Raw genomic sequence first — 15,188 nt, forward strand, 5'->3', positions numbered from 1 at the left:
ACTTCTATATAGTGATGTGGACCCCTTATATACAGTTATGTGTTAACATTTCTATACAGTAATTACAACAGTAGTTTATTTATATTTCGATACAGTGATGTCAACCTCCTTATATACATCAGTGTGTTTATTTTTCTATACAGTGATCCCAAACTCTTATATACAGTAGTGTGTTTATATTTCTATACAGTGATGCCAAACCCCTTATATACAGCAGAGTCTTTATATTTATACAGTGACATCAAACCCTTATATACATTAATATGTTGTCTGATTGTAATCTGATAAACTGGGACGAACCCAGAAGAGGCCAAGCCTTCAGAGCATTGAAAATCGCTCGAATTCCAAAATGTTTGATCTAGAGTAGAGATTCCTCTCGAGTCCACAGGCCCTATGCCTTCCTGGCACCCCAAACAGCTCCCCATCCTGATAGACTTGCGTTCATAGTTACAATCTCCCAGGATGGTCTCAAGAAGGATGACCCCTGGACAGGTGATCTGGACAGAACCACCAAGAGAGCGATTCTCTCGACCGGTTGTCCATAGAAATCTGTTGGGACAGATCCAAGTGATCACTGTTCCACTGCCTCAGCATGCACAGCTAAAGAGGTCTGAGATGGAATCTGGCGAATGGGATGACATCTATGCTGGACAACATAAGTCCAATAACCTCCATACACCAGGCCACAGAGGGCCCTAAGGAGGTCTGGATGGCAAGACAATTGGAAGTAATTTTGCAACGTCTCTTGTCTGTAAGAAATATCATCATGGATATGGAATCTATTATCGTACCCAGGAACTCCAGCCTGGTACTGGGAAGCAGAGAACTCTTTCCTAAGTTTATCTTCCATCCATGAGATCAAAGAAGAAGTAGAAGAGCTCTTGAATGGTCCTCTGCCAGCCGACAGGATGGAGCCTAAACCAGAATGTCGTCCAAGTATGGCGCCACTGCAATACCTCTGGATCTCGCCACCGCGAGCAAAGCTCCCAGAACCTTCGTAAAGACTCTTGTGGCAGTAGCTAGCTCAAAGGGAAGAGCAACAAACTGGAAGTGCTGGTCCAGAAATGTGAATCTTATGAACTTAAAGTGAGCCTTGTGTATTGGCATCCTTCAAGTCTATTGTATTCATGAACTGTCCCCTCTTGAACTAAGGGCAGAATGGACCTTATCGTCTGCATCTTGACCAATGGGACAGACAGGAACTTGTTTAAGCACTTTAGGTCCAGAATCGGGTGAAACATACCCTCCTTCTTTGGGACCACAAAAAGGTTTAAGTAGTACCCCAGACCTCTCTCTGCTAGAGGTACCAGCACAATTACTTCCAGGGGGGAGAGATCCCTCACACACCTTAGAAAAGCTTCTTGTTTTTCTGGTCTTGAAGACAGGTTTGATAAGAGGAATCTGCCCCTGGGTGGATGAGATTTGAAACCTATCCTGTAACCCTGTGCAATGACCTCCAGATCCCAAGAGTCTTGTACATCCCCAAGCCAAGCTTCCACAAAAAGAGATAGTCTGCCACCAACACGATCTAGCAACGGATTGGGGGCCAACCCTTCATGCCGATTTTGTTTTGACGGTTTCCATGTTCTCTTGGACTGCTCAGGCTTCGTGGAGGGCTGCTGGCATTGGGATTTATCCGAACGAAAGTGACAAAAATTAGGACCCTGTCCTTTAGGTTTATTCTTCTTATCCTGTGGTAGAAAGGCACCTTTGCCCCCAGTGACAGTGGATATGATTGAGTTCAGGCCTGGACTGAAAATAATCTTCCCCTTAAATGGAAGGGAAAGTAATCTAGATTTTGAAGTCATGTCCGCAGACTAAGACTTCAGCCAGAGTGCCCTACGGGCTAGAACAGAAAAGCCTGATGTCTTGGCATTCAGGTGAATGATCTGCATATTGGCATCACAGATAAAATAATTAGCTGCCCTCAAGGCCTTAATTCTTTCCTGTATCTCATCAAGAGGAGTTTCCACCTCGATCATTTCCAACAGAGAGTCAAACCAATAGGTAGAGACTCCAGCCACTGCAGCAACTGCCGCTGCAGGATTAAAAAAATACCCTGTGTGCTGAAACATACTTCTTAACAGAATTTCTAGCTTCTATTCATGGACTCCTTAAACGCCGAACTATCCTCAAGCGAGATAGTAGTGTGCTTAGCAAGCATAGAGATAGCTCCATCCATCTTAGGGACGAACCCCACAACTCCAATTGAGAGTCTGGAACCAGGAACGATTTCTTAAAGGAAGAAGAAGGGGATAAAGAAGATCCAAGTCTCTCCCATTCATTTTCATTCTTAATAATATTTGTCATCTTTATGGGAGTCCGTGGCACCACCCTGTCCTCATAAACCTTATCAAGTTTAGGAATAGAAGGTTCCTCTGGTAATTTAGGTTCTGGAACCTCTAAAGTAGCCAACACTTCTTTTAACAGAAAGCATAAATGCTCAATCCTAAATCTAAAGTCTGGTTCCTCTGCAGCCGGAGGTTTAGAGGCCGCAGATTCTGACCCAGGAAGAGCATCATCTGAAGTATCAGAGGCGTCCTCATCAGTAAATAATCTTGTATCAGATAAATCCAACAAGTTGGTAGATGACCCCTGGGAAGGATAGCAATATTTGACATTTCGCTTGCGCTTAGCAGGATGAGGTAAAGCACTGAAGGCCGCAGACACTGGCAAAGGAGGATTAGAGAGCAAGAGAAGGGGAGAGAGAGCAAACGAGAGGGGGAGAGATAGAGAGGGGGAGAGAGAGCAAAAGAGAGGAGGGAGAGAGAGCAAAAGAGAGGAGAGGGAGAGAGCAAAATAGAGGGGGAGAGAGAGCATAAAAGAGAAGGGGAGAGAGAGCACAAAAGAGAGGGGGGAGAGATAGAGATAGGTAGAGAGATATAGAGACAGAGAGAGCAAAAGAGAAGGGGAGAGAGAACAGAAGAGAGGGGGGAGAGAGAGCAAAAGAGAAGGGGGGTAGAGAGAACAAAAGAGAGGGGGAGAGAGAAAGCAAGGGGTGTAACCACTGTACTGCTAAAAATGGCCAGTGTACACAGGCTTTAGGACTAGTATGTAATAATAGATGTATACTTCTATATAGTGATACCAACCCTCTCATATGCAGTAATAGATTTATACTTCTATACTCTGATACCAACCCTCTCATATGCAGTAATAGATTTATACTTCTATACAGTGATACCAACTCTCTCATATGCAGTAATCAATGTATCCTTCTATACAGTGATTCTAACCATGTTATATGTAATAATAGATTTATACTTCTATACAGTGATACTAACCATGTTATATGTAATAATAGATTTATACTTCTATACAGTGATATAAACCATCTCATCTATACTATAATCGTGTTTGTAACACGTCCGCTGGTGTCGCCAGTTGTGCACGCATCCTCAAAAGAATGTTGGCTGCACTCGACAGCCAAAAGAATGTTGTCTGCAAGCGCAGCCAAAAGAATGCACCTGGATGCAGCGAAGCTGCATCCTGGTTGATTCCGAAAATGGCCGGGTGGTGAAAGAATCCACCAATACTTTCACCAACCTGCCATTTTCGGAATCCACCTGGATGGAGCATAGGCAAACCCGAAGCCTTAAAAAAAAAAACAAGCCATAGATAAAAAACACGTAACCACCCGCAAAAAACAAAACAACAACCGAACCTCCCGCACAAAGTTTTAACAAACGCCGAAACAACACACCCCCACATTGCAAAATAATAAAGTAATTAACCCCTAATCCCCAAATAACATAATTAAAATATTAACCCCTTAACTACTAACCCTCCACATCGCAATAAACCTAATTAACCTATTAACCCCTAAACCGACAAACCCCCACATAACAACAAACCTAATTAACCTATTAAACCCTAAACCGACAAACCCCCACGTCACAATAAACCTAATTAACCTATTAACTCCTAAACCGCCAACCCCCTACAACCTAACACTCCCTAAATTAACCTCAATACTAAGTTAAACCAAAAATTAAATTACAAAAAAAATCTAAAAGTACAAAAAATAAAAAAACTCTAAAATTACAGAAAAAAATTAACTAAATTATCAGAAATTAATTAAAAAAATAAGGCTAATCCCTATGCAAGGGCATTGTAGGGCAATCAGCTTTTTTCTAGCCCATTAAATCCCTAATCTTAAAAAGAAAAAAAAGAAAAATATAATCCTAACACTAAGCCCCAAATAGCTACTCACCGTTCCTGAACTCCGGCAGTTAAGGTCTTCTTCCAGGCGGCTCCATCATCTATCTTTATCCGGAGCGAGGTGGCGCGGAGCGGATGTGCGAAGCTAGCTTCCCCGATGCATGGATCCTTAGCGGCGGTCCTCAACGGCAGCAGTCCTCAACGGCGGTCCTCGGTGGCATGGAGGCTCCTCTTTATGTGATCGTCCATCGCACACTGAAGATTGAATGCAAGGTACACCATATTTATTGGGTACCTTCCATTCCTATTGGCTGAAATTTGGAAATCAGCAAATAGGATGAAAGCTACTGAAATCTTATTGGCTGATTTGAACAGCCAATAGGATTTCAGTAGCTCTAATCCTATTGGATAATTTTACAATTTCAGACAATAGGAATGCAAGGTACCCCAAATTGATTGCGGTACCTTGCATTCAATCTTCAGTGTACGATGGACATTGGATGAAGAGTAGCCTCCATGCCGCCGAGGACCGCTGCTGCCAAGGACCGCCGCTGAGGATCCATGCATCGGGGAAGACAGCTCTGCACCTCCCCTCCACGCTGCCTTCGTTTCGGATGAAGATAGAAGATGATGGAGCTGCCTGGAAGAAGATCTTCTCCGCCGGACTTCAGGAACGGTGAGCACCTATTTGGGTCTTCATCTTAGGCTTTATTTTTTGGGGTGGCTTTTTTAAAAAAAATTTAGGGTTTTTTGGGCTGGAAAAGAGCTGATTGCCCTTTTAAGGGCAGTAAAAGAACTGAATGCCCTTTTAAGGGCAATGCCCATACAAATGCCCTTTTTGGGGCAATGGGTAGTTTAGGTTTTTTAAAAGTGTTAGGTTTTTTATTTTGGGGGGGTTTGGTGGGTGGGGGATTTTACTGTTAGGGGTAATTGGTAATTTGTTTTGGTAAAAGAGCTGTAACTTAGGGCAATACCCTACAAAAGCCATTTTAACCTTTTAAGGGCTATTGGTAGTTTAGTATTAGATTAGGGGGTGTTTTTATTTTGGGGGGATTTTTTATAGGGGCAAAATTTTTATTTTGGATAGCTTTGTTTATTTTTTTCTGTAATATTACAGTTTTTATTTTGTGTAATTTTAGCTTTGGGGTTTGTTTCTGGGCAGGCTTATCGCCTAGTATTCAATAAAGGATTTTTCTTTTTCTATCTCTGGTTCTGAATTTCAAAAGGCAAACATTCTTTCCAGTGTAGTATTCTATTTCTTATGCAAAGTTTCAGATGCATTATGCTTAGAAATAAGTTAGAATTAAAAAAACTAAATTATCCTTCCAGCCTTATCTGGTTTATTTATCTACCCCGGCACCACAAATAAAATTGCAGGTATTTCAAATTTATAAATTTATTGTAACATTAAACTGTTCAGAGATATGTATTTTATTATTAGTTTCTGAAATAAAATTATTATTGCAATTGAATTGAACAAGTTTTACGTTCATGGTTTAGACATTGTCAGAAACACAATAAGATCTTTTTTTATTTTAATTTTTTACTTTGGGTTGAATGGTGTTGATTATTACAGCAGTTGGTATTATCTATACTATATAGGTTGGATGCAGTTGAAATATATATATTAATGTGTTGCAGTTCATTGCAATGAAATTATAATAAATATTTTATGCATTACTGACGCTCACTTTCACCGGTAATGGGGTTAAACACATATGTAAAGTCTAACCTGGAGCTATATTCTGTACATTGCAGTTTACAAGTAGGAAACAGTAATAAATTAGAAACATTGAGGCCTATTTATCAAAGGTCTGTGCGGATCAGGTGCGGATCAGGTTCAACAGACATCGCCGCCCCCTGCAGACTCGAGGCCGCCAGCAGGGGGGTGTCAATCAACCGGATCGTACTCGATTGGGTTGAATTGTGGCAATCTCTGTCCGCCTGCTCAGAGCAGGCGGACAGGTTATGGAGCAGCGCTCTTTACACTGTTGCTTCACAACTGCTGTTTCTGGCGAGCCTGCAGGCTCGCCAGAAACACGGGCCCTCAAGCACCATTCGGAACTTGATAAATTGGCCTCTATGTGTGGCTCACTTACCGTGTTCTGCTCAGGAATTAAAATGCTTTTGATCACAGGCCCAGATTACAAGTGGAGCACTATCAATATTACAGCCCAACACTAAGAATAGCGCACAATATGATATTACAAGTATGTATTATATATGTGACTCGTCTGAATATGAAGCTAAACAAAAGGCATCACAACCTGTTTAAGTGCCATGTAAATGATTTAGTAATCACACTGTTCTGTGTTTATTCTGCAATTTTATTTTTTCATGATTTTTTACAATTGGTTTTGATTTTTTATTCTGAATTGGACTCAGAAGTTTAATATTTGTTACTTTTTACTCACAAGGGGGTTGGAACGCATGGACTTCTTGGGGAGACTGTAACCGAGATTGTGGAGGTGGACTACAGACTCGGACAAGAACCTGTCAGTCGATGCCCGAAGAAGGCCATATTTGTGAAGGAGTCCTGGAAGAAGGTCGACTTTGCAACAGAAAGGCATGCAGCGGTAAGGATTGTAGTGGTAAACTATTGTAATATATTGATGTGATCTATACCAACTACCTAGAATGAGTTCCATGAACATACAGACAGTCACATACATGCACACACACAAACGCATGCGCACACACTCTCATACATGCACACACACTCTCATACATGCACATAAACACACACACACACACAATCACATGCACACACACTCTCACGCATGCACACACACAAACGCATGCACACACACTCTCATACATGCACATAAACACACACACACTTACACACAATCACATGCACACACACTCTCACACATGCACACACACAAACGCATGCACACACACTCTCATACATGCACATAAACACACACACACTCACACAAAATCACATGCACACACACAATCACATGCACACACACACACACACACACACAAATGCATGCACACACTCTCATACATGCACACAAATGCATGCACACACACTCTCATACATGCACACACACAAATGCATGCACACACACTCTCATACATGCACACACACAAACGCATGCACACACACTCTCATACACGCACATAAACACACACAGACACTCACACACCATCACATGCACACACACTCTCACACATGCACACACACTCTCACACATGCACACACACAAACAAACGCATGCACACACACTCTCATACATGCACACACACAAACACATGCACACACACTCTCATACATGCACATAAACACACACACACTCACACACCATCACATGCACACGCACTCTCATACATGCACACACACTCACACACAATTACATGCACGAGCTTGCAAACACATGCACACACACACACAATCACATGTACACACACTCTTACACACACACACAATCACTTGTACACACACTCACACACAAAATAGCATACAAAAGCGTGCAAGCCCATGCACACACACTCTCTCACACACAATAACATGCACAAGCTTGCAAACACACACAGAAACACATTCACACTTACTCTCACACACATAATCACATGTACACACACAATAACATGTACACTTAATCTCACACACATAATCACATGTACACACACTCTCACACACACAATCACATGTACACTTACTTTCACACACACACAATCACATGAACACTTACTCTCACAAACACAATCACATATACACACACTCTCACACACAATCACATGTATACTTACTCTCACACACACAATCACAGGTACACATTTTCTCACACACATAATCACATATACACACTCTCACACACACAATCACATGTACACTTACTCTCACACACATAATCACATATACACAAACTCTCACACACACAATCACATATACACACACTCTCACACACACAATCACAAACACACTTACTCTCACACACACAATAACATGTACACACACTCTCACACACACAATAGCATGTGCACTTACTTTCATACACATAATCACATATACACAAACTCTCACACACATAATCACATGTACACTTACTTTCACACTCACAATAACATGTACACACACTCTCACGCACACAATAACATGTACACTTACTCTCACACACACAATAACATGTACATACACTTTTTCACACATAATCAAATGTACACTTACTCTCACACTCACAATAACATGTACACACACTCTCACACACATAATCACATGTACACTTACTCTCACAAACACAATAACATGTACATACACTTTTTCACACATAATCAAATGTACACTTACTCTCACAAACACAATAACATGTACACACACTCTCACACACATAATCACATGTACAATTACTCTCACAAACACAATAACATGTACACTTACTCTCACACACATAATCACATGTACACTTACTCTCACACACACAATAACATGTAAAGTAAGTTTTAATTCTGTTTTTTCATCAATGAAACTAATATTATTTTTAAATTTCACATCGAATGGCAAAATATAAAGGTGTTGCATTTCCATAACTTTAAGTCAGATATGCAGAACATACCTTTCACACTTTTAGTGTCCCTTTAAGGTAGTGAGATTACATTTAAAGTGTATTGACAGAAGGAGTATACAAATTTTGTTACCAACCGGAGGATAATATCCCTTCAAGATCATAAGATTACACTTGAAGTATATTAATAAAGGAGTTTGCAAATAAAATACCAACCAATGGATTTAAGTACGTATCCCTTTATCTATTGATAGTAAATACAGACAGTTAGTAACAGGCTAATATTGAAAAGTTATATTTTAGTTGCACCAACACACCGACTATGGTTTGAATCCACATTTTGAGTTGAATAAGACACCCTTGAACCTTGAGTGCTACTCATGTATCCTTAATGGTGGATGTTTTCCATCTTAACTGGGTTTTTACCCGTTAAACCCATTTGTGGGCATTAAAGTGATGGTAAATCCAAGCGTTTTTTTTTTAAAACACTAGAATTTACTAGTGCAACAAATAAAGGGGACTTTCAGTCATGAAGTACACAATACTTCATGCTGAAAGACTCTTTATTTGTCTACAGCATTCGCCACACTGAGCTCCTCAGACCGCCCATGGCAGAACGCTATTTTTTCCATTTAGGAGATCTTAGCCAATAGCGTGATAGCTATACGGCATAATGCCAGCTGGGCCGCATGGCTATTGGCTAAGAGGTGAAAATGTCACTCATTGAAAAAAAAAAGTGTTCTACTGCGGACGGCCTGAGGCACTCAGCGCGGTATATGCTACAGTCAAATAAAGGAACTTTCAGCATGAAGTATTTTATTCCCCTTTATTTGTTGCACTGGTAAATCCTAGTGTTTCACAAACTCAGCTGTGGTTACAATTTTAATATTCTATGGCAAGCCATTGTATCTTGATTACTCTTTGTACATGCAATTTTTAAAGTTTACATAACTTTCAATAACAGCTAATTCATAGTTAAATACAAGGGGCTCCATTTATAAAGCTGCAAATGTAGTATCAGAGCCCTTGCTTATGCATCTCAACCTGTCTGCAACCTTAGCGGTTGTGGATATAGAACATCCTGGACGTATTCCTCTAAGATGATTGGCAAGCCTTGCTCTCTTGCACAAGAGCTAGAGGAGGGGATGCACAAGAAAATTCTTGTGTGATGATAAATTCTAGCAGGGGATGCTGCATCAGAGGCTGTATCACAGGTGGACAGGTTACCTAACTGGAAATTTTGTTTGAACTTTCAGAAATGGTTGGCTAAGTATGTAACAAATATGCCATACAGTGTGTATCATTCATAAAATAAAAAGTTTCTTTGAAAAGTATAAAATCTGAATATAAAAAACAAATGCTTCTTTTTCAGTTAGAATTTCAGAGCAGATCTATTTCATTTTAACTTTATCTGAACATTTTGTGATTCTATTTCTAATAGACTTGCAGAGTGCCAGTGAGAGAAAAAAAAAAAAAAAGATTATTAAATCAAATTTCCTTAGGCAGATGTGAGTCTTGACTCGCCTCATTCTTTAATTTAAAAGTGCTTTATATATTAAGAAGTAAAACCATTTTAGCTAATGCAAGACTGATTTTGATTATCATTATTTCCCATTTTCTAAATTTACAGTGATATATTTTAGATTAGATTGTCAGGCTAAGCTCAGGGTTTTAAACCTTAAGTTTATAAAGATCAGAGTGTTTTGTAAAGGATTAATACATGGCTGGAGCGCTAAGCTAGACATTCTTATGGGAACGGAATTAGCCAATATGAGATGAAATTAATTGATGCATTTTTTTACCTCTTCCAGCAGCTGAAATGATTTGTTAATTAGTGTGACCATTCGTGAGTGCCTTAAGACTTGAAAGGTATAAATTAGCATACAGAAAACTATAAAACTTATACCCCATAAAACCCTATTAATGAGATGGTTCGGGTAAGTTTGGAAGGTACTAAATTAATAGTGTTTGTGCCTTTACCTTTGAAAGTTATTAAAGCAAAAAAAAAGTTCAGAAAAGTTGTTGCAAGGGCAGGTAAAGTGGAAAAATCAATTATTTTCAAAGAAAATGAAATTATGCTTAACCACAAGGTCAGGTGGCATTGTCAGCTGATGGTGTCAAAAAGAAATAGGGCAGGGAGTAAAAAGATCAGGCTTTGATTAAAAGTGTATTTCTTGGAGTGTATATTAAACTCAAACAATTTTAAAGATTGCTATTGAAATATGTTAAAAGTATTTTTGACATGTCAGAGGTTGAATAAAGCTGTTTCATTTTGAATTTTAAACCGACTGGAAGAGTATGTTTGTGCAAAACTCATCCAGATGTCTCACTGGCTGATAGAAATGGTCACATTAAAACAAAGCACACACATAAAAAGGTGTATTTTCTTTTTTTTTAATTGAATTTTTATTCGGTTTTAGAATGAAAGGTAACACTTGGGGACACGCAGGACCCCTCTTCAAACATACACAAACAAAAGGATCAGACACGCAGGTCCGGTTGCAATAGCTGTTCAAACATTGATATATCATAAGTAAATTGCAGGGATTTGTGGTGAAAATAATTCACCAAGATGGAACCCTAGTGTGGGCTCTAGAAATAAGGGGGGGGTGATACTTATAGATTAGATTTAATTCCAGAGACAATTAAGATGCACATTGTATCTAGTACATACTTTACCCAGCACTCATTGTGCCTAACACCCACTGCACCTAGCCCTCATTACACCTAGCACATGCCGTACCCAGCACACATTTGCTGTACTTCACTCATTGTATTTAGCATAAACCATACCCAGCGCGCACAGTTCCCAGCACACAGTATACCTAGCACATACTTTACTTAGCACACATTGTACCTAGCACACATTGTACCCAGCATACCCTGTACCTAGGACACATTGTACCTAGCACACATTGTACCCAGCACGCATATTACCTAGAACCTACTGTACCTAGCTCACACTGTACCTGGCACACGCCGTACCCGGCACCCACCTTGCCTAGCACACGCAGTGCCTAGCACACAGTAAACCTAGCACTCATTGTAGCCAGCACTCATTGTACCTAGCACGCATTGTACCTAGCACACACTGTACTTAGCACACATTGTACCCAGCACACATTGTACCCAGCACACATTGTACCCAGCACACATTGTACCCAGCACACATTGTACCTAGCACACATTGTACCTAGCACACATTGTACCTAGCACTCATTGTACCTAGCACGCATTGTACCTAGCACACACTGTACTTAGCACACATTGTACCCAGCACACATTGTACCCAGCACACATTGTACCCAGCACACATTGTACCTAGCACACATTGTACCTAGCACACATTGTACCTAGCACACATTGTACCTAGCACGCATTGTACCTAGCACACACTGTACTTAGCACACATTGTACCCAGCACACATTGTACCCAGCACACATTGTACCCAGCACACATTGTACCTAGCACAAATTGTACCTAGCACACATTGTACCTAGCACACATTGTACCTAGCATGCATTGTACCTAGCACACACTGTACTTAGCACACATTGTACCCAGCACACATTGTACCCAGCACACATTGTACCCAGCACACATTGTACCCAGCACACATTGTACCCAGCACACATTGTACCCAGCACACATTGTACCTAGCACACATTGTACCTAGCACACATTGTACCCAGCACACATTGTACCCAGCACACATTGTACCTAGCACACATTGTACCTAGCACGCATTGTACCTAGCACACATTGTACCTAGCACACATTGTACCTAGCACACATTGTACCTAGCACGCATTGTACCTAGCACACACTGTACTTAGCACACATTGTACCCAGCACACATTGTACCCAGCACACATTGTACCCAGCACACATTGTACCTAGCACAAATTGTACCTAGCACACATTGTACCTAGCACACATTGTACCTAGCATGCATTGTACCTAGCACACACTGTACTTAGCACACATTGTACCCAGCACACACTGTACTTAGCACACATTGTACCCAGCACACATTGTACCCAGCACACATTGTACCCAGCACACATTGTACCCAGCACACATTGTACCTAGCACACATTGTACCTAGCACACATTGTACCCAGCACACATTGTACCCAGCACACATTGTACCTAGCACACATTGTACCTAGCACACATTGTACCTAGCACACACTGTACTTAGCACACATTGTACCCAGCACACATTGTACCCAGCACACATTGTACCCAGCACACATTGTACCCAGCACACATTGTACCTAGCACACATTGTACCTAGCACACATTGTACCTAGCACACATTGTACCTAGCATGCAATACCTAGTACCCGCTGTACCTAGCTCACACTGTACCCAGCACACATTGTACCCAGCACACATTGTACCCAGCACACATTGTACCTAGCACGCAATACCTAGTACCCGCTGTACCTAGCTCACACTGTACCCAGCACACATTGTACCCAGCACACATTGTACCCAGCACACATTGTACCTAGCACACATTGTACCTAGCACACATTGTACCTAGCACACACTGTACTTAGCACACATTGTACCCAGCACACATTGTACCCAGCACACATTGTACCCAGCACACATTGTACCCAGCACACATTGTACCTAGCACACATTGTACCTAGCACACATTGTACCTAGCACACATTGTACCCAGCACACATTGTACCTAGCACACACTGTACCTAGCACACATTGTACCTAGCACACATTGTACCTAGCACACACTGTACTTAGCACACATTGTACCTAGCACACATTGTACCTAGCACACACTGTACTTAGCACACATTGTACCCAGCACACATTGTACCCAGCACACATTGTACCCAGCACACATTGTACCCAGCACACATTGTACCTAGCACACATTGTACCTAGCACACATTGTACCCAGCACACATTGTACCCAGCACACATTGTACCCAGCACACATTGTACCTAGAACACATTGTACCTAGCACACATTGTACCTAGCACACACTGTACTTAGCACACATTGTACCCAGCACACATTGTACCCAGCACACATTGTACCCAGCACACATTGTACCCAGCACACATTGTACCTAGCACACATTGTACCTAGCACACATTGTACCTAGCACACACTGTACTTAGCACACATTGTACCTAGCACACATTGTACCCAGCACACATTGTACCTAGCACACATTGTACCTAGCATGCAATACCTAGTACCCGCTGTACCTAGCTCACACTGTACCTAGCACACGCCGTACCCGGCACCCCCCTTGCCTGGCACAAGGTGTATTTTTTTAGTATTAAAACACCTGATAAAATATTCACACAGCTAAAATCTCTTCTTTGAAATGAAAAAAAACAACAACAAATAAATAAAAAAATCAATATCTCTTTATCCTCTTGAGGGGTTCAGATAATTCTCATTATGTACTATGGATAGCATATGCTCATTACTTCAATGCAATTTAATTTTTTATTCATTTTTTTAAGCAAGTTCTAGGGTAAAATAAACAAAACCTGTCACAGGAATTTGCAGAGTGACCCATAAAGAACCCAGAATATTTTTGAGGACCTCTATAACATGTAAAAATGAAATAAGATAAATAAAACTGAAAAGCTAATGCTTAAAGTGATGGTAAACTGTGTCTTATAAATTAATCCTAACATAAATGTTGTGCCCCAATAATACTTACTATGCTTTTATAACTAACTAGTTGGTAAGCCTGCCTAGAGGGCAGTCTATGTGTTAATAAAAAAATAGAACTACAGAAAAAAATAAACAAATTATCAAAATTAAAAAAATTAAAGCTAATCCCTATAAAAATAAAAAGGCCCCCCGAAATAACCCCCCATCTAATGCTAAACTACCAATATCCCTTAAAAGAGCTTTTTTGTAGGGCATTGCCCTAAGTTAAACAGCTCTTTTGCAGTTACAAAAAAGTCTAAGTCCCCCCTAACAGTAAAACCCACCACCCACCAAACCCCCCCAAAAAAAAAAACCTAACACTAAAAAACCTATCTAAAAAAAAAACCCAGAAAAAACCCTGTCTAAACCCCCCAAAAAACAAAAACTAATCACTATGAAAATAAAAAAGCCCCCCCCCCCAAAATAAAGGCCCTAAGTTTAACAGCTCTTTTAAGAATTAAACATACTATGACCCCCTAACAGTAAAACCTCCCACCCACCAAACCCCCCCAAAAAAAAACTAACACTAAAAATCTAAACTATCCATTGCCCTGAAAAGGGCATTTGTTTGGGCATTGCCCTTAAAAGGACAGTCAGCTCTTTTGCTGCCTATCCCTATCTAAAAAAAAAAATAAAAAAAGAATAATACTAAAGCCCCAAATAGATACTCACGGGTCCTGATGTCCGGCGGAGAAGGTCCTCTTCCAAGCAGTGAAGTCTTCTTCCCAGCGGCCGGCATCTTCTTCCAAGCAGGGACCTCTTCTTTCTTCATCCAGGACAGCGGAACTGAAGACCGGTGATG

General features: G+C 40.7%; 1 protein-coding gene across 1 annotated transcript in view; it reads left to right on the top strand.

Annotated features, from left to right (window-relative positions):
* Window positions 1-15,188, top strand: part of ADGRB1 (adhesion G protein-coupled receptor B1) — a 736,329-nt gene that overhangs the window by 177,002 nt on the left and 544,139 nt on the right. The window contains 1 exon segment of the mRNA XM_053715405.1: window positions 6,579-6,737. Coding sequence (XP_053571380.1) covers window positions 6,579-6,737 — 159 coding nt within the window.

Source organism: Bombina bombina, chromosome 5, assembly GCF_027579735.1.
Source record: "Bombina bombina isolate aBomBom1 chromosome 5, aBomBom1.pri, whole genome shotgun sequence".
Taxonomy (NCBI): domain Eukaryota; kingdom Metazoa; phylum Chordata; class Amphibia; order Anura; family Bombinatoridae; genus Bombina; species Bombina bombina.